The sequence below is a fragment of the Anabas testudineus genome, chromosome 18 (assembly GCF_900324465.2).
Source record: "Anabas testudineus chromosome 18, fAnaTes1.2, whole genome shotgun sequence".
Lineage (NCBI taxonomy): Eukaryota > Metazoa > Chordata > Actinopteri > Anabantiformes > Anabantidae > Anabas > Anabas testudineus.
The window spans coordinates 13,144,666-13,163,389 of NC_046627.1; the positions used below are offsets into that span (position 1 = coordinate 13,144,666).

The following is an 18,724-nucleotide window of genomic DNA, read 5'->3' on the forward strand; positions in this document are numbered from 1 at the left end:
GTCTGAAACATAATATTTCTGCAATGAAATTCTGTATTTCAAGGAACTTGCAGTTTGACTTTTGGTAGACTTGACTTTAGCGATCCTCTGAATTATACGCCAGCACAAACATGATGTTTATATGCACAGTTTACAGTGAACTGTCTTTGCTTTTAATGCTAACTGTCAAAAGTTAGCATGCTAAAATGCTAAGCTCACCTAGTGAATATAATAAACACAATTCATTATGTTTGTGAACATGTTAACATGATGAAATTAGCATTTTGCTAAATGTTAATAGTTACTTTCATATCAGCTATGTAGCATTTCTAAGCTAACTCTGTCTCATTAAAATTATACAATAACATAGTGAAATGTAGAAGGTTAATATGAATAACAAGTCACAGAGACAAACATATCAGTAAAATGTACCCAGACACTTTTTTCACCTAAATACTTTCCTCTACTCCTGAATCTAAATATCTGATCTTGCAGTACAACATACAGTTTTGAAATTATTAACAGTCACTTGACATACACTGTTTATTAAACAAAAACTTTCTCTAACCTTAACTCTAGACTAAAACCAAACAGCAACTTTTATGATTGTTTTTCGATTTCGGATCAAGAGCGAGAGAAGATCAAGAGAACATTTGCTAATTATACCAAATGAAAGTGGCAGAAATTTGGCAAAGTTTAGAAATTCAGTTGTGCCGTCATGATATCATGTTTGGCAACACAACATTAAGTGAAGTTGAACTTAAAGTATGAGCTTACTCCGGTGCTTTCAATGGCAATGATGCAATGAGTATTCAATCTAAAAATCTGATCATTGATCAACAACTGTTAAATTGCTTAAAAATTTAAGTAAAGCAAAAATAACCATTTGATGGATCCAGATTTTCACAGGACTTTCCTGCACTTTATAAACTGATTTGTTACAAATTCATTCACCAAAGTCATTCACTTTAGATGTTGGTCCAGCTAAGGCATTCTTGGCACAGGTAATTGATTTAGAAAATATTTATTAAAGAAGTTTTCAACTTAATGTCATTAACTTCATCAGCAGATGATGTTATCATCATCATTTGACTTGAGCTTGTCACATCAGTACAGTGATAACTGGTGGGTGTTTCACTCCCTCTGCTGACAAATACCATGAGATGCGCCGAGTTAACTTCATTTGAACCATTTTCAAGATCAAATAATATTTTCATGCCAGTGTCACTGAAAATAATTTCAAAATGAACAATAATTAAATTCAAAATTCAAATTCAATATTTTATTTTCTATAAATTCAACGATATAAAAAAAAAGTCTTATTTGCCTGAAAAAATTGCTTTTTTTGCTTTGAGATTTAAAGTGCTGAATTATTCATTAATACAGTGAAATGCTACAGTGTTAGTATGGAGTGAATAAATAATCAACTTTTCTACAACATATCTATAAACAACAAATACAATTTTCCGAACAAGTCATCTGTTTTATACATCTGGAAGATTACAAAGTCATATTTTATCACATCAATCAACCATAAGTGAAAACACTTTATAATTACAAACATTTCCCCCCCAAAAAATAGTAGGATATACAACTGAGCTGCACAAAGATTTAAACTGCAGAGTTTTCTGCTTCTTAGATTCCCGTGTTGCTGATGGTTTAGGTGAACTTCCTGATAAAGCGCAGTTTGAGGTAAGTGATGGTGAGGAAGCAGATGATCATGATGATTAGTGCTAAGTGGTTCTGCCAAAATCCCCAGGTGGAGTAATCCACACCCTGATCCTCCAGAAACTGTTCTCCTGTGCAACTGGAAACATAGCACAAAGGCTTGCACTTTAATTCATTGGCATCTTCATCTCATCTATCATACTATCAAAGTTTTATATTATATATAATATATATATTATATTATATATAACTATAAGCCATGAAGCTTATAGTTTAAGAAATAAGCAACCAACTAACCAACTGTGCAATAAGCAAGTTGATTTTGTGCAACTTAGTAATAAAAAAATATAAAAGTGACACTTAACTCAAGTAACTCATTTATTTATTTATTGACCTTCACTATAATAATCCTTTATTAAAACAATTTCACTGGATCAAAAGTATTTTCTACCCATAGTACTGTGTAAACCAGTATTGTGTAGGTGCTTTATTGACCCAACACAGATTCACACTTTAACTATAGACTAACAACTAACTACTTAAATTAAAGATGAAAAAAATCATTAACTAACCACAGTATGTAACTCACTTCAACATATTTTTTATTGTCATTGAAGGAGTTACAGCATTTGTTTGGCAACTCTCTAAATATAGAACATATTTTAAAACTCTGACTTAAAGAAAACCCCAGTAGTTATATACAACATAATATATAAACAAGGTGTATAACTGCAAAGGGATGATCTAACAATTTAATTGTAGTAGTGCTTTAATCTCCAGCAGGAGGCGCTGTTACTGTGGCAAAAAAATGAAGTATGTGTTGCCAATGTGATGCCTGACTTGAATGACTTAAAACACATCATACACATATGAATGAATATCTATTGATTGTGTGTGTGTAATTTTAGTTTCTTACATGGGTTGGTAGGCGCTGCCGTTTGACCCGTCACAGAATTTCAGCCCAGTGAACTCATTGATTTCCAGAGCCTGGAGAGAGACACAAAACACAAATACACCATGAATTCAAGTGTACAGTGTTTGCACTGTTTAAAAAGGAAACAAACAAATACTGTTTGAAATGTTCTGAAAGCCACAATAGAATAAATGCACAAACAGAAGTTGCTGTTGGAGAAACTGAAAGAAACAGATTTGACTGTAGGTGTGTATACGTACAGTGAGGCCATATCGTGGTATACTCAAGTATTTTAACCAAGCAAGCCAGGGAACAATGGAGGGAAGATTCACCAGTAAACCTGCAAATATCTGCAATAAAAATAAAGAGAGAGGGTAGACAGGTGACATAATAAATTTACATGAATCTCTTTATTCAACACAATGCTGATAAAGTCTGTTGTTAAAGCTTTATGTGTTAGTGCTGCATGATTATAAAGGAGATAATTTATCATGATTAACACTTCACTTCACTTGTGCTTTTTATTCCAATATAACACTTAATTCTTGTGAAATTAACTCTTTTCGCCTCCAAAAACATCTATGGCCCATGCAAATACATGCATGAAAAAGACATGTATGTGCTGAATGACAATGGTAAAAAAAAATTTGAGATAACTGAACACTTTCAAAGATAATAGTGATCAATTGAATAAGTGTACAAGTAATATAATTATGAGATAAAGAATAATAATTGTATTTTGAATTATACAAATAATTTGTATACGTCACCATCATAAAGACGCAGGCAATGGTCATGAAGATGTTTGCGATGGCCACCACTGTCTGGTCAGCTGAGATGGCCAGAGCCATGGAGGTGGCTGTGTAGGCTGCCAGAATGACGGTAAACATGAAGAGGAAAAAGGCCTCTGCTGTGGGTTTAAGACCTATATACACATACAAACACAGAAAAAAAAATTAAGTAGATACACTAAAAGCATAACTGATAAATACCAATTTCACTAAAGTCAGTCACTTTAAGAAAACTGTTTAAAAATGAGAATAAACTAAACATTAACTCAAATTGATGTAAATATACACAACAAATACACAGACTATGGTCTTAAATGTAGAGACTAAGTATAGAAAAAGATCAGAAACATAGATTTATACATACAGTAGCATAATGTGGTTATGTTACACACCAATCATGAAGTACGCCACGCAGGTGAAAACCATGGCGGGTATGGTCCTTAAAGTAATGATGTCAGACAGGATCTTAGACAGGAAGTAGACAGACAGCCTGTAGTAACCGCTGATATACTCATGACTAGAGAAAGAGATAAACACGTTAACAGTAAAAATGAACTTTATCTAGCAGTATCGTTTTAATACTTTAATTTGCATATTTAATTAACTAAAATAAAAAAAATAAAAAAATGAAGATGTCCCAAGAAGTATAAGCTTGTATTTTAGTTTGTTTATAGTTTGTTTTGGGAGATGACATGAAAAAACTAACATTATATGGAGTTGTAGTCAAGCTATGGTTAGTGTAGCCTAGCATAAAAACTAGCAGACAACTCCTCCAAAACAAAAATTGATATTTTAACATTTGCAAATATGAGTAAGACAAATTAGATAATTGTGTAACGAATCAGAATTAAGTGTTGTTGGAAGTATTTTTATTTTTTTTAAACTGTGTGTGTCAGACCCACATGAAGAGTTTCCTCTCTGAAATGAAGAGTTCAGCAGACGACAGGGAGCTGAAACACTGATTCACAACGATGAAGAAGAGAGCGCCAAACCTGAAAACACAACAATCCATTACACAAGTACAAGTTTACTGCTACAATGATATTGGTAATACTACTACCACAACTGGTTCTACTACTGATAGGAGCTACTGTAAGCTTTCTTAAACTAAAGTTACAAGGTGGTGCTGGTGAAGACAGTTTTACACATTTTACATTGTATAATAAAATACCTGTTCTGAATTCCACTCGAATCATTCTTGACATCAAAGAAAATGGCTCCTACAACCAGGGCAAGGAACAACGTTACCGCTACCTAAAACAGGACAAAACAGCTTTAATTAATACTTGTCATTGTAGTGAATGAACATTATTATATTATTTTATGGACTGAACCCGTTCATCTGTTTCCATTTGTTTCCTGTCTATAAATTAAGCTAAGCTAACCAGCTAATAGCTGTGGTGTCAAATTTATTTGAAAGACATGAGTAAAAATTAAATCTTTGTGTAATTTACAGTCATAAAGCATTTAATTGTACATTAATTGTAATTGCTAAAATGCTAAAAGTCTGTTTCAGATACCTGATGTTCCAGTTCCTCTTGTCAACTGCATGCCAATTGGACAAATTTTAAGCACTAGTTTTTCTTTTTATCCTCTGATTTTGTTGGATTTTTTATTTCTTGTGTGTATACATGGAAGTTTCAGTTGATATCATGCTACACTTCAGAGATTTGCCAAACTGATACTATTCAGTACTAAAGGTTAATTATTAAATTAAGTTCTCCTTCTACTTTTGCAAAGTTTGCTTCATGTTTCTACCTGGGCGATGGAGGTCTGAGGATTAAGCATGATGTTTTTAAATGTTCTCTTGAGAACCCATCTGAACTGTGTCAGGAAGCTGGTGTTGTAGGTGATGGTTCTGGAAGGAGCAGTAGTGGTCAGCTGCTTTCCCCGAATTATCATTTCTGAAAGAGAAAAGGGGGCAGAATTAAATTATGGATATTACTGCCTAACAGTGTCAAAGGTTGATCACCTCTGTACCACATAATATTGATGCAGTAAAAAGGAGCCTCAACCATCAACCATCAAAGTATTAACTGTATAAATGAACATGCTTTTCAAAAGTTGGACATCTATATTGTAAATCCTTTATCTGGATTTATCTCTTTCATGACCTGTAAGGCATAATCATCGAAATTTAAAAGAGTAAATCTTTGAAATATTTTACTTTATAAGAATGAATAAAGAATATGAGTTAAACTCTTTGAAGCAAATTAACAATTATAATAATTTGCTCAGATGCACATATGTGGAGCCATTGTCCACTATTGCGTAACCCACAATAGTGTTCAAAGAAATCTGAATAATGGGAAAATGTTTAACTTAAAAAAAAAAAAAAGCGCCCCATTTTCACTTTCACAAAAAAGTCTAGAATATCAATTATTTTCAAGGGAAGTGGCAACTTTTCTCCAATACCACAATAATTTAGTACATAATGGAGTAATTGACCACCAAAAAAAAACTGAAGAAAAATACTGTATATTTGTTCATGGCGTGGATTCAGCTGGTTATTCTTCAACCAGTACTTTTGCAATACTTCTTATCAGTGTTTGATAAGACATCTCACTCTGTGTTTAGTAAATTCAAATTAACTTTATCTTCTTAAAAATATATCAGATGACACATAATGAGATTCTATCCATGATGGTTTTGTACCTAGCTCAGCTTTGGTCTGTTTATAGTGGTAGCAATTGATGTATTCTTCCACTAGCTTGTCCTCGATCCCTCGCCTGGATATTGACACAGAGTCTGAATCTGGATCTAGATCTGGACAAAGAAGAAGGTGTCATTTGATTTCTTATTAAATAGTTTTTCATGTTTTTTGGTGACATCATGCAACTGTAACCAGCCTCGTACCTTCAGCTTCCATTTTGCTGAGGGCAACAGAAATCGAGTCTCCATTGATCACATCCAGGAAGAAGTCAGCAGGGTTATTGTGGGGCTCACAGGTGTATCCTGGGAAATTAAGTTCCAAAGTAAATTATATAAATCACCTTTACATCAGGTTAAATCAAAATGCATAAGTTAATCTTGTGTTTTTACCAATGTCTGAGAAATACTCCAACGCGGTCTGTGCAGGGCCATGGTAAACCTGGTTATGTGATATATTATGGAAACAAAAGTGTTAATGAGTCACGTAAACAAAATAATAGTCACATTAGCTGATGTGCATCTGTTTGTTTATAAATGCATATATAATATTAATATTTTTCAATAAGAAGCAGTTGTGAGTGACCAGTTTGCCGTGGACCAGCAGCGTGAGGCTGTCAAACAGGCGGTAGATGGAGTATCGTGGCTGGTGGATGGACAGGATGATGGTGCGACCGTTTCTTGCCATCCTAAAGAAACAGGGTAAACTGGTTAAAGCCTGGTTTGTAGATGTTTGGATCTCAGCTAGTGTTGTGTGGGTAATGACTATTGTGTGATAGAAGCTCAGAAGGAGGAAGTGTGATGTTGTTGTGGAAGTCAAGGTGGATATTTTTGGTGATACTTGTATGTGAAAGAGATTAGTTGTATAATTAACGGAATTCCTGTATGAATGAAGCCAGGTATTATTCTTGTTGAGTTGATAAAGACCAAAAACAGGTAGTACACAGTGAAAATTGGACTTTATCAACTTCAAATAAAACCTTTTTCTGCTCTCTAACTGCTGAGGTTTTTCGTCACCACAAAGATTAACTGTGTAGGTGTGTGTATGCACCTTTTGAGCAACAGCAGCACAGAGTTAGCCGTGCTGGCATCGAGGCCTGTGGTGGGTTCGTCCAGGAAGAGGACGGGCGGGTCGATAATCAGCTCCATGCCGATGTTCGTCCTTTTCCTCTCTCCACCGGAGACTCCACGAATCAGCTGGGTGCCCACCTGAACACAACATACACTTGTGATGGTGTTCACTGATTTAATGTATTCACTAGGAAACTTCATCCTTTCTCTTTTGTTATGTTTTTTTTTTTGTTTAACTAATTAAAATTGTCATTTTAAACAGTTTTTATTCCAGAGCCATTGCTGCCTTGAACTCTGCTAAAACTATCTGCAATGTTACGCTGCTAAATCAATATTCAATATGGGAAGCTGTATAATAATTGCAGGATGACTGAGTGTGTGTAGGTGTGTATTTTAGAGTTTTACTCCATTTATTTGTTCTTTTCACTCGCACTAAAAGGATTGCATTCAATTTCGTAGTACTTGTGCAATGACGATAAAGATTCTATTATATTCCTTACATTTCTTATCATAACTATTGTTGCCCTTTGTCACTTGTCCTTTTAAACTTTTAATTTTTGTCACACACACATTTTTTATCAGTTTTTTTGCCTTTTATTCTTCATTTTATCACTCCTAAATCACTAATGTTGTCTCTTCTTTTACTGTCATTCTTCATCACTCCCTTTCTTCCTCACTTTCTCCTCACCCTGGAGTTGGCTACTCGGGTCAGACCCAGCTCCTGGATCAGTTTGTCAACTTTCTGCTCCTTCTCCTGCTGAGAGATGGTTGATGGAAGACGAAGTGCTGCAGAAAAGCTTAGGTTTTCCCTGACGGTCAGAGTTCCCATCACAACGTCGTCCTACAAAAACAAAAACAGAAAACTATGTGATCAAAACAGTCCATGCTGAAAAATGGTGTTTTTCTTCAAGAACACAAAGACTAGATATAATTTTGGGTGGAGTTTCGTATGCCTCTAAAATTTTATATATACACACAGTATATAAATACACACATTTATATATGTGGTATATACATATATATATATATATATATATATACCACATGGGACTAAACCAGAGTCAACCTATGAAGCCCATCTTATGTTTTGTGCACTTCCTTTCTGCTTGGACCAGGAAATTCTCCTAAATTAAAGCAGCACTACTGTTTCCTGTCACAGAGTTGCCTCCTGTGGATCCAGCATCCTGTCTGTCTTCCTGTCTCACCCACCTGCACAACATATCCAGATAAACATTTAAAGTTTGGAGGCTGGGGAGCTCCGTCAATCAGGACTTCTCCTGTAAGACCTGCAGGGTCCTTCCTGGCTGCCAAAACATCTAGGAACCTAAAAGACAACAATTTACTTCAACAGTCCTGACATCATCTGTAAACGTCACAGGTTATTTCCAAAGCAGATTATCTTATAAGATCCACAGGAAGCAGAATGTGAAACATAATTTATGATCATGACTAATAACACTACTTCTCTGACAATACAATTTTCTGTTACACGCCAGGACAGGAGCAATGTGTGAACATATCTCGTTAACTTCTTACATAATAACAAACATAATTCATGACACTTACGATGACTTCCCACTTCCGGTTGCACCCATAATAGCGTTCAGACCTGGTTTCATGATCCCACTGAAAGAAAAATAGTTAGATTACATCAATATAGTAATATATTTAGAAAAAAACTAACTTTTGTCTGTTCTTTGCCAGTTTAAAGTATTGCAACTATCACTCTTATCAATGTTGAGTAACTAGTATGTGATAACCAGCAGCTACTTAGCAAAAAAAACAGTTATTATTTTATCTTATTTTACAGTTGGCTCCTACAATGAAGACATAATCTGATTATTATTGAGGTTTGGAGGTGCAATTTAATTTTGTCACATATTGCTTATTTTTTAAGAGCCATTTCTCTTTTTTTTTTCCTTATCTCATTACTTTAGTTTAAACTGATAAGGCACTTTCCGTTCTTTTTCTCTTTTTCCTCCATGTTGCCACATTTTTCAGGAACTGAAACAGTTTTGAGGTGTTTTTTTTCTTAGCAAACTGAGAATATAGTGAGCTTTTAGTTTTTTATTAAATTGTTTTGCAATAGTCTGATTCATGGTTTTGTTTTTTTGCTGACTCAGACAAACACTGAGAACTTCCTCCTTTAAGCACCAACCATTACTCAGGTAAATTCAAGACACATGACCTAACCTATTAAAAACACTGAAACCATGATGCTGCAGTTTAATTTCACCTCGTGAAGAGAGTGAGAGATGGAGGAAGTATGCAAATCAAATATAGTACTTGCATAAAAGTGAAAGTACTCCAGTACAAGCAAAGTACAACTTAAAGTTATGTTTTTAAGTTGAAGTAGTGAGCGCATACTTGAAGTTCAAAAATAGCATTCAGAAAAAGTATTTCACTAAGAAAGTTGGTTTATCTGGGAATCAAGTGATTCATGTACTTAAACCGCCAATAACAGAGATTGAGAAACACAATGTGACAACTTCCTCTGTTCAATGTCGATCAGGCCATTAGTCAGTATGTTTCATAATCCTGTTAACAATAGCAGATATGAAGAGCCTGTTCTTTGTTTCATCCCTTCTTTTTGAAGGGATGGCTGTAGCTCAATAGGTAGAGAGCAGCTGTCTGCCAATCACAGGATTGGTGGTTTGATTCCCAGCTGCCATGTCACATGCCAAAGTGTCCTTGGGCAAGATACTGTACCCCAAGTTGCCCCCAGTGAGTCAGATCAGCTGAACAGCAGCTCTGCCATCGGTGTGTGTGTGTGTGCTTGTGTGTGTGAATGGGTGAATGAGACGTAGTGTAAAGTGCTTTGAGTGCCAGCTAGGTAGAAAAGCATTATATTAGTGCAGACCATTTACCATTTTTTGATCTTATGTCTGTCTCAACCATGGCAGCAGAAACACACCAAGGTTTGAGAGGTGTAGTTTTGTCCCTCAGAATATTGTTTCACCTGAAAAAATATTCAGGTGCAGAGAAGTGGCTTTGGTTAAATGGTAACTACAATGTAGGTAAAGTACATGCCATTCAGCTGCCAAGCGGAAGAGCAGCGACCTGCTGTTAACTTGTTTGAGTAATCTGCAGGCATCTTTCTCACGTGTACAGATTTACTGAAGTAGTAAATGCTCCTGAGTATCTGTAAACACTCAACTTTAACTCAGTATAACAATTTTCCTGACTAAACCTACCTTCAACTTTGACTCAGGCTAGTCAATGATTACACACGCACATACACACACTGAACAATAAAATACCAGAGATATTACCCACTATAAACATAGTGCATACAGACATGCTCACTGCACTTTGACCAATTGCATTTTTCATAACATACACACATAATCAAAAACTTTGACCCTTTTCATAACAGATTATAATCAGAGACTTTGGTCATTTCTAGTCATGCTGTATTACTAAAGAATATCCTGTTTTAAGTGCAAAGGGAAAAAATTTGGGGTTTAATTTTTTTCTTGACAATTTTTTTTAGATATTTTTAAACAAATCTGATCTTAAACAAAACAGCTAATTTAAATTATTTTTTTAAAAACAGTTTAAACTGGAAAAAAAAAAAGAAAAAAAGACTATAGATCTATGACCATCGAGCTAACAGTTATGTAAGTCAGCACACAACAACAATGCTAACATGCTAATGCTAAGCAGGTCTGATGTTTACCTTCTTGGTTTAGTGTTTAGTGCTAATTTGTGCTAAACACAAAGTACTGCTGGTTTTCAAATAACAATCACATAGATTTTAACCTCATGGTGGATCAAGAAAAGTCAGAGGGTAACCAAAGCAGAGAAGTAAAAGTAAGAATTAATCATCTTGAGACCGTGAATCTGTTGTAAGTTTTGGGGTAATATATTAAAATGTGACCTTCTGCTGTCAAAGGATCACGAAAGCCAGTAGGATTCAACCTTTGGTTATAAATGTCTGTACAAACCTTAATGGAAATAATATATCTCATGGTTGTTGACTGTTTCAGTGTTGACCAAAGTGGTGAACTGACTGACCTGCAGTCATGATTCTAGTGTGGTTAATAAAAATAGAAAACAATCTTTATCCCTACCACTATAGTGGCAAACAGCCAAAGTGTGCATGGTCATATTTCTTCAGGTTATAGAGAACCAACATGTTTCTGTGAATAACACCCTGAACTTTCTCAATCAGTCAAGTATCAAAGGTTTGGAGAGAGTTCAGCATCCGGTCACCATGTCTGTTTGTTGGTTTAAGCTGATAGTCAATGTTTTCATACAAGCTTTTGTATGCATGTGCATTTGTGCCACAGAGGAAAAAACGGGAACCCGAATCCCTGGACAAAGCTAACTTCCTTCCTAATGTATGTGTGTATGTGTTTGATCCAAGTGGGCCTTGATCGTGTCACGTTTGCCTCTCGTATGGGCCTCCCGTCAGCACGTAGCCAAACAAACACAAAATGACTGCACAGGCACCTCAGCTTACCAAAAATCAGAGTTCAAACTGAGTCACCTGGGAGCTGGATTTTGCTTTTATGTCTTTGAATTAAAAAATGAACAGAAGTGGTGTTTGAATGACTGCAGGTTGCAAATGGTTTGCAAATGTGCTAATGAGCATGGTCACAAGTCAGGTTTGTTGAGAAATCTTGTCAAGCTCCTAGAACCAAATACGTAATCTTATTCAAATTTACATGCATAGTTTTGGTTTTGGATTTTGTGTCTTGAATGAAGGTGAAATATCACTTACATGTTAATCTTAACATTACTACTAATGCTGATTAACATACAGCAAATTAAGACATTTAACATTATACAAAAAGAAAAAGGTTAAATGTCATTTTTGACCCAAAACTCCACAGTTTATTAATTTATTTAGGCTTTTATTTTAGGCTTATTAGTAGTTGTGTGGATTTCAGTTCACTCCTTTATTCTTAACACATTTTGTGATTTAATCTTCGCTTGTTTACACATATAAACACAGCTGCCTACAAGAAATACGATTGTTTGGAAGAAGATTGGTTTGGCAGCACATTAGCAACAGTGCACTCACTTGAGGTCAATGAGGATGTCTTTGGTTGCAGCCTTCTTACAGGAAAAACAGCTTCCTCCCTGTTTGACCTTGTAGTAAATGCTGTGGAAACTGACAGTGGCACCATGCCGCTGATGTCCCAAATCTGCAGACTGAAAAACAATCAACTCACCCCAGCTGACATAATTCTAAAATCTCTACTGTTAGCATCAAGGGAGTACGAAAACAAAGTTTCCTTCTGCAATTAATAAACTTTTAAATATTTAAGGAGAGAAAGTAGAAGGTACCTGGTGTTTTGAGGCTCCATTCAGCCCAGGATCCATCTTCTCTTGGTTCTCTGAAATCCTTTAACCTTTAACACTTCACAGAAATATTTTGCTGTTACTAAAACAAAGTAATTTCCAAAATGTAAAAGTCAATTTCAATATATTAAAATTCAATATATGAAATTTGACCATCCATGTAAAAGAATGGAAAGCTGAACATAAATAATTAAAAGTAAAATTAGACAAACTTTGTTGATTCAAGGGGATGTGCCAGAAGATACAGAGGTTATTTTAATGTATCCATATTATAAACATATAGTATATAAACACACAACATTCACATGCAGGCTGTGTTTGACACAACTGATCATAAAATTCTGTTGGATACATTGGAGGCATTAAATGGGTACAGCTGGCTCTGCTTGAAACTGATTCTCATATCATATCAATTAGGTCTTGAGTTTCTGCGGTGTGCTTGCCTTGGTCGATAAAAAGATTCATTTAACTGTTATGCTAATGACACAGCTGAACGTCCCTACTGCGCATATTACCAAACTTGTCCAATCTTGTTTCTTATGAGTAAAAATGCAAAAATGAAATCTTCGTTCAATTTAAGTGATGTAGAAACTATTCATGATCTTATCTCTTCTGGCCTTCATTATTGCATCTGTTAGAGATTTAAAACATCTAAAACCTGTTCGGTAGAGCAGGGAGGTTCAACCACATTACGCCTAGTTTTTATCTCTCTATTGACTCCTTGTTTTAGGATTGAGTTTAAGATTTTTAACTTTTTAACCATGAATTCAACTAAAATGCCCTGCATGAGGAAATCAGACTGTCTGAGTCAGCTTCATCTTTTAACTCTTGTCATGGAGGTCTAATACATTTTAATCAAATTGCCTTTCCTCCTTCCATGTGTTTTTAGTTTAAATAGTTTATTTTTAATGATTTAGTCACTTTAGTTTGTTATAGTTATGTCTGTTTTTATTGTCCAGTACAATTATTATTAGTAGTAGTACTAGTAGCAGTATTAAAGACAAATACATTATCTACTTAGCTAGCTTCTTACTGACAATAACATATCAGAAGCCATGAAACCTACAAACAACTACATTATTTTGGGGTTAGATTATTTGGAAAAAGAAACACTCTTTCACTAAATGCTGAATTTGGGGAAATTTACAGTTCTTTACTCAACAGTCCATTTAATCAAAGCTGTCCTATAATAAAGTGAAAAATACTTAACACAGTATCTAAAGTAGTATACACACACAGTGAAGACATTGAATCTGTGTGACTTAACAATTATGTTTTTCTACTCTAAGTGACCAGGGTTACATATAATAATTATAATGAATTCTATTATTTGGTATTTTACCAGTATGCTACACATGACAAGCTACCCTGATGTTATGATGAAAATCCATTAAAGTGCAGAAACAGCTGTGATATTAATCTTGTGGTAAGACTTACTATACTGCAGAAATACAATTACATGCAAAGTCTATATATTCAAAGTGCTACAGAATAAAAAGTACTGAGTCATTTGAGAAGGCTTATTGTAACTTATAATAAAATGTCACAAATTATAATATTTGAATCAGAAAAGTAACATTTAACTGTAGCTGTAGTTAAAATCATTGAAATAAATCACTAGTTACACTGAAGTTCTTGCGGACATGTACGTACCTTCCACCACTCATTTTTATGTTTGTGTTCTGTCCCATTCAGTCAAAAACAAAACCTTAAACCTGACAACCTGATGTAAACTGATCTTTCTCACAGCAGTGCAGACATGAGATTTATCTCTGTGACAATACACAGGCAACAACCAGAGTTCATTTCTCACCTGTCTTAGCCAGAAAATCCGTGTGAACAGCTGCTGACGGACATCGACAACCAGAGGACACTGACCAGGAGAGTGTGTGTACACAGACTGCAGAGATCAGAGTGCGAGAGCAGTTTGTTCACTGTGTGTTTTATGGCTGAGTCATGATAAGAGAAGAAGAGAGGAAGGCAGCAACCAGTGTGTGAGTCACGCTGCCTCTTCTCCCTGTGTAAGCATTTAAAATGAGACGTCAGTACATCGCTGTCGAATAAAAGTCCTGCATTACAAAATCCTTCTTAAAATAACCCATAAGCTTATTATTATTATTATGTTGCTTATACTTTTTTTTTTTTTTTAATCACAAAAAAAAAAAAATAGAAGCTACATTTCTGTTGGAGTTGGTGTGAACTTTATTTGTTTACTTTATAAGGTGTTGAGGTAAAACATTTACTTGCAGGGCAGTAAGACAATGTCAACCTGTTTTGATTTTTTTTAATCTAATAAATGTGTAAACCAGTTTTCTGTTGGAAATCTGTAAATCTAGTGTTTACATTTACATTTCAAATAAGAAATAAAATAAAATAAAACATTGCTACATCAAATTGAAAATGGCAGCTATTATTTATGAGCTGATTTGCATTAAACATAGGCTGAAATACTAGTATTTTGCATTTTATCAGAAAACAACATTTTAAGAGCTAAAATATTTTATGAAAAATAGTTTGCAGAAAAAGGTAACTACTATGTCAGATAGATATAGGTTTTCTCTCAGGGATCATGTACATAAACAATTTCATAAAAAGAGAATAGACACATTGCACCACATTTAGCTAACAGCTAATTTCAATCTGCAATTAGTTGGTGGGTAAACAGCGGTGAGTAAGTAAAAATCATACTTTTAGTAAAATAAAATCCACTCGTTGAGCCAAAAATGAATGTTGAAATACACATTTTCAAAAATAAAAGCAGACCGTTGCATTCCTTAAAAAAAGCAGATTATGCAAAAACAACAAAATGTCAATTCACATTGGCATTTTATGTCAATGTAAATTGACATAAAATGACATTAATATATTTAGTTTTCTACAACTACCTCCTCCTCACTTATTCAGTCTTTGTCTTTGTGTGTGGTCCGCTTGACCAAGTGTAACAGGACACTTAAGTTGTCTCACTGGATCATAAGCCAAGACAAAGCCTCCAAAATGTGTAATGGTACATTTAAAAAGTAAGTAAGTAAGTTAATCAAACACACAGGTTATTTACAATAAATAAACAATGCATGTGCTCTTACCAACAGTCTGCTCAGAGCCATACCACTGTGTCTCTGCCTCTTAGCCCCGCCCTGCAGATCGAACAATTACACAACTAAAAAGTAAAAACACCATAAAAAAGGAGTATGAGTACTGCAGTCTGAAACAAATAAAATATTTACTGGCATAAACAACACAACAGTTAGATTTAGACATAAAACTGCATATATCTGGATAAAACTCTTAATTAGGCTGTGATTGCTTCCACCTGGATGTTCCCCACACATGAAGATCCTCTGGTTCTGAGTCAATGTGGAGAAAACACGAACAAATACCTGCAGTTCTGCAGTTTCGTGGCAGAAATAACTGAGGGTAACTTAGTACACTTACGGAAGTAATGTACTCTAGCTTTGGGGTACTTTGAGTATTTATATTTTATATTTCAGAGAGAAAGACATCACTTTGGAATCCACCAGTCACCATAAGTTTGTGTGTCTGTTGTGTGCTTCAGCAGCGCCATCTGCTGGTTAGACCTCAGTAATGTACATCTAAATGAGCTTCAGCCTGTGTCAGGAACATTCAATGAAACCTTATACGAACGTGTCCTGTTCTTCTCATTTACTTTTAAAGTCACTTTTAAATGGACACATGTCCTGTTGCTGATTTCCTGTGCTTAGTGTACTAAAGCAGATTTAAACGTCCTCATTTAACATATATCATATATTCTAATGTCAAATTTAAAATAATAGTAATGCTAGGTAAATAATATATTCACATGCGTAAATGGAAACAAACTCTAACTTCTCAAATGCTTCTCAACAGGATGAAAAAGTTCAAAGGTCAGAGGATGCAGGATGTACTAACAGTCAGAAAATGACACCAGTCAAATCAAATGATCAATGTGACTAATCACAAATGTGCCTCAACATGTGCAATTTACAACTCCCTCTGTCCCTTAGAGCCTGATCCCGCTGAAGTGCATCACACCAGTAATGCACAACGGCACCATGCGACTAGTGCTGTTATGTAACTTGGCACAAACTGAACCACTCAGGTTATTTAAATCACCATTATTTACACTGTGCATATGTGGTTTGTAGTGTATATACAGTATACGATCAAAGTATCCTCCACCTACATCTGTGTGTATAGACAATTGTGTTTTTTTATGAATAAATGAATTCACGTGTCAAACAACTGAAGAGGGCCGGCCTGCACATGCTCCCAGAGCACTGGTTACATCATCTTATATATAATATATATACAAAAAAAGGAGGGAAAACAATCAGAAGCATTGGACACATAATTACAGCCAAATGGAAAGTCCTGGAAAAGAAGGAAATCCCTGGTGTACTGAGCATGAACATGAACATGCACAGAGGAACAGTATCACTTTGATCTGAAACCTAAATGTCTAAACTGTTAGATGCAACTGAGTACTGAGCCACAACAAGTGTTTAAATAAATAATTTGAATCCATTGATTCTTAATGCAGTTACACACAGTTCTAGCAACTATGTTCAGGAACATATCGACAGAAACTGACCAGGTCTGACCAATTATTTTAGAGAGAGGGTCAGAAAATGAGCTCCATAAAGGCTTTATTAAAAAAATTAATAATAATAATAATAACAATAAGTTACTTTTGGGACTGTAAGTCATCCAAAACTATGTCAGCAGTGCTCAAGAATAAAACTCTTAACCTGAAATGATGATTAACATGACTTCTTTAATTTCCTGTGTGCTGTGAACTTATTAGAAGTTAGAGCAAGATATTATTTACATTATCATGATTACGATTTAGTAACTGAACTCTGGTTTACAAATGAGCTAAGATCCCTTTTCTCCTTAAATCAGTGTTTTATTGTAACTATTATAATAAAGTAGACTTTTACATTGAGAATTGAGAAAAATCAACTCTAGTTGATCAATATTTATTTAAAATTTTTAAAAAAGCATCCTTTACGACAGCTCTCTCACTTATAATTCATAATGAATCACAAATATTGTAAGTAATAAGCAACTTATAATCGGTATTTATACCAAATAATTGCAGTTTTTACAACAACAACCATCATATTTATAATACATGGTAACGTGGTTATATAAAAAGTTTTTAAAAAGACATTCCAGCAAATTGTTGATTTTTTTTATAATTTTTCATTGTCAACAAACTAAACTGGTAAAAAGTAAACTACGTCTACTCACCGTCTATGAACCCAGGACCTGATCTAGTTGATCCATCTGTGCTGGACTCTTATTTATGCTGCTGCACTGGCGCTTTCCTTCGTGCGAAAACTGTGGACACTGTAGTTTATCTATAAACATGGTTTGCAGCGGTTCATCACCAGAGGAGCTGAACATTGCGTGGTACCTGTTCATTACACATGTAGACATGAGGAAGATTAGTAAAATGTGTAAACTCTAAATTTAAAAGCCAACCTTTAGGGGGCTGTGTTACCTGAAACTGTTTATTAATGTAAGAGATGGTGAATATGCAACTTAGTTTATTATTGTAGTGTGACAAAAAAATAATTAAAAAATATATATAATTAATTTATGTCATCGATCTATTATTTTTCATAATAATAATGATGTATTTTAATTGTTCTGTTCATCATTCATGTATAAACATAAGAAAAGTGTCTAGAACCTTCTGAGTCTGGCAAAGGTGGATCAACAGATTTTTCGGGGGCTTATGCCACCCCAGGCCACCCCTCTAACCTGCCCCTGTTAGTGGTACTATCACTTTCTCAGCTGTTTTAATACTTGAAGGTTAAATGTGCAGTTTCCAGATGTATAAGTTCATGTAGGAAACCAGAAAGCACCAACAGAGATATAATGAATGAAAATAGCTCCACAAAAAAGTAAAGTGTACCTGCTAATATCTAATTATCTCCTACTGTCATTATAAGTTATTGAATGTAAATTAATGGTAAATAATAATTATTATTATTATGTTAATCACATGCACCCACCTGTCAAAACAAATACAGGTTGAACAAAGTTTCCTGGTTTATAAAGTTCAGACTGTATTTATTTAATATTTCTAACCACATATACAAATGTATGTATTTCCCCCTCCTCTTGCTTGTACACTGTAAAAAAACTGCAGCTTAAATTCTTTAGTATAAATAACAGTTACATGTTGTTAGGTCACACAGATACAGACCCAACATTTTCAGAAGGTCAGCACACACGCAGTCGGTCACAAGGTTTCTAGGTCAGCGTCTAGAGTTTGTGTTAATGTGTCGTGTTTCAGTATTTTGTGTCACGTGCAGATTCTTCACGTTGAGCTACT

General features: G+C 34.7%; 1 protein-coding gene across 2 annotated transcripts; it reads right to left on the reverse strand.

Moving 5' to 3' along the window:
* Positions 1-1,335: 1,335 nt before the first annotated feature.
* LOC113168640 (broad substrate specificity ATP-binding cassette transporter ABCG2-like) lies at positions 1,336-17,706 on the reverse strand. 2 transcript variants are annotated; one of them, XM_026369679.1, is made up of 21 exons: positions 17,632-17,706; positions 15,465-15,538; positions 14,195-14,281; positions 12,367-12,439; positions 12,101-12,231; positions 8,638-8,697; positions 8,281-8,395; positions 7,760-7,912; positions 7,052-7,209; positions 6,587-6,689; positions 6,394-6,442; positions 6,208-6,306; positions 6,007-6,117; positions 5,110-5,255; positions 4,523-4,605; positions 4,254-4,343; positions 3,744-3,868; positions 3,331-3,485; positions 2,821-2,910; positions 2,564-2,634; positions 1,336-1,786 (listed from the first exon to the last, which is right to left on the reverse strand). In XM_026369679.1, the coding sequence occupies exons 4-21, from the start codon at positions 12,400-12,402 to the stop codon at positions 1,639-1,641; spliced, it is 1,923 nt and encodes a 640-aa protein (XP_026225464.1). In that variant the 5' UTR covers positions 12,403-12,439; positions 14,195-14,281; positions 15,465-15,538; positions 17,632-17,706; the 3' UTR covers positions 1,336-1,638. The 2 variants fall into 2 exon arrangements, with proteins under 2 accessions (XP_026225464.1, XP_026225463.1); XM_026369678.1 differs by having other exon boundaries at positions 14,195-14,398.
* Between the last annotated feature and the right edge of the window lie 1,018 nt (positions 17,707-18,724).

Excerpts from the sequence above, each read along its gene's own strand:
- LOC113168640 (XM_026369679.1), bottom strand. The coding sequence starts at position 12,402 with ATGGATCCTGGGCTGAATGGAGCCTCAAAACACCAG. Across the intron at positions 8,396-8,637 it reads ACCGGAAGTGGGAAGTCATC|GTTCCTAGATGTTTTGGCAG; the intron begins GTAAGTGTCATG and ends GTTGTCTTTTAG. Across the intron at positions 2,635-2,820 it reads TACCACGATATGGCCTCACT|GCTCTGGAAATCAATGAGTT; the intron begins GTACGTATACAC and ends GTCTCTCTCCAG.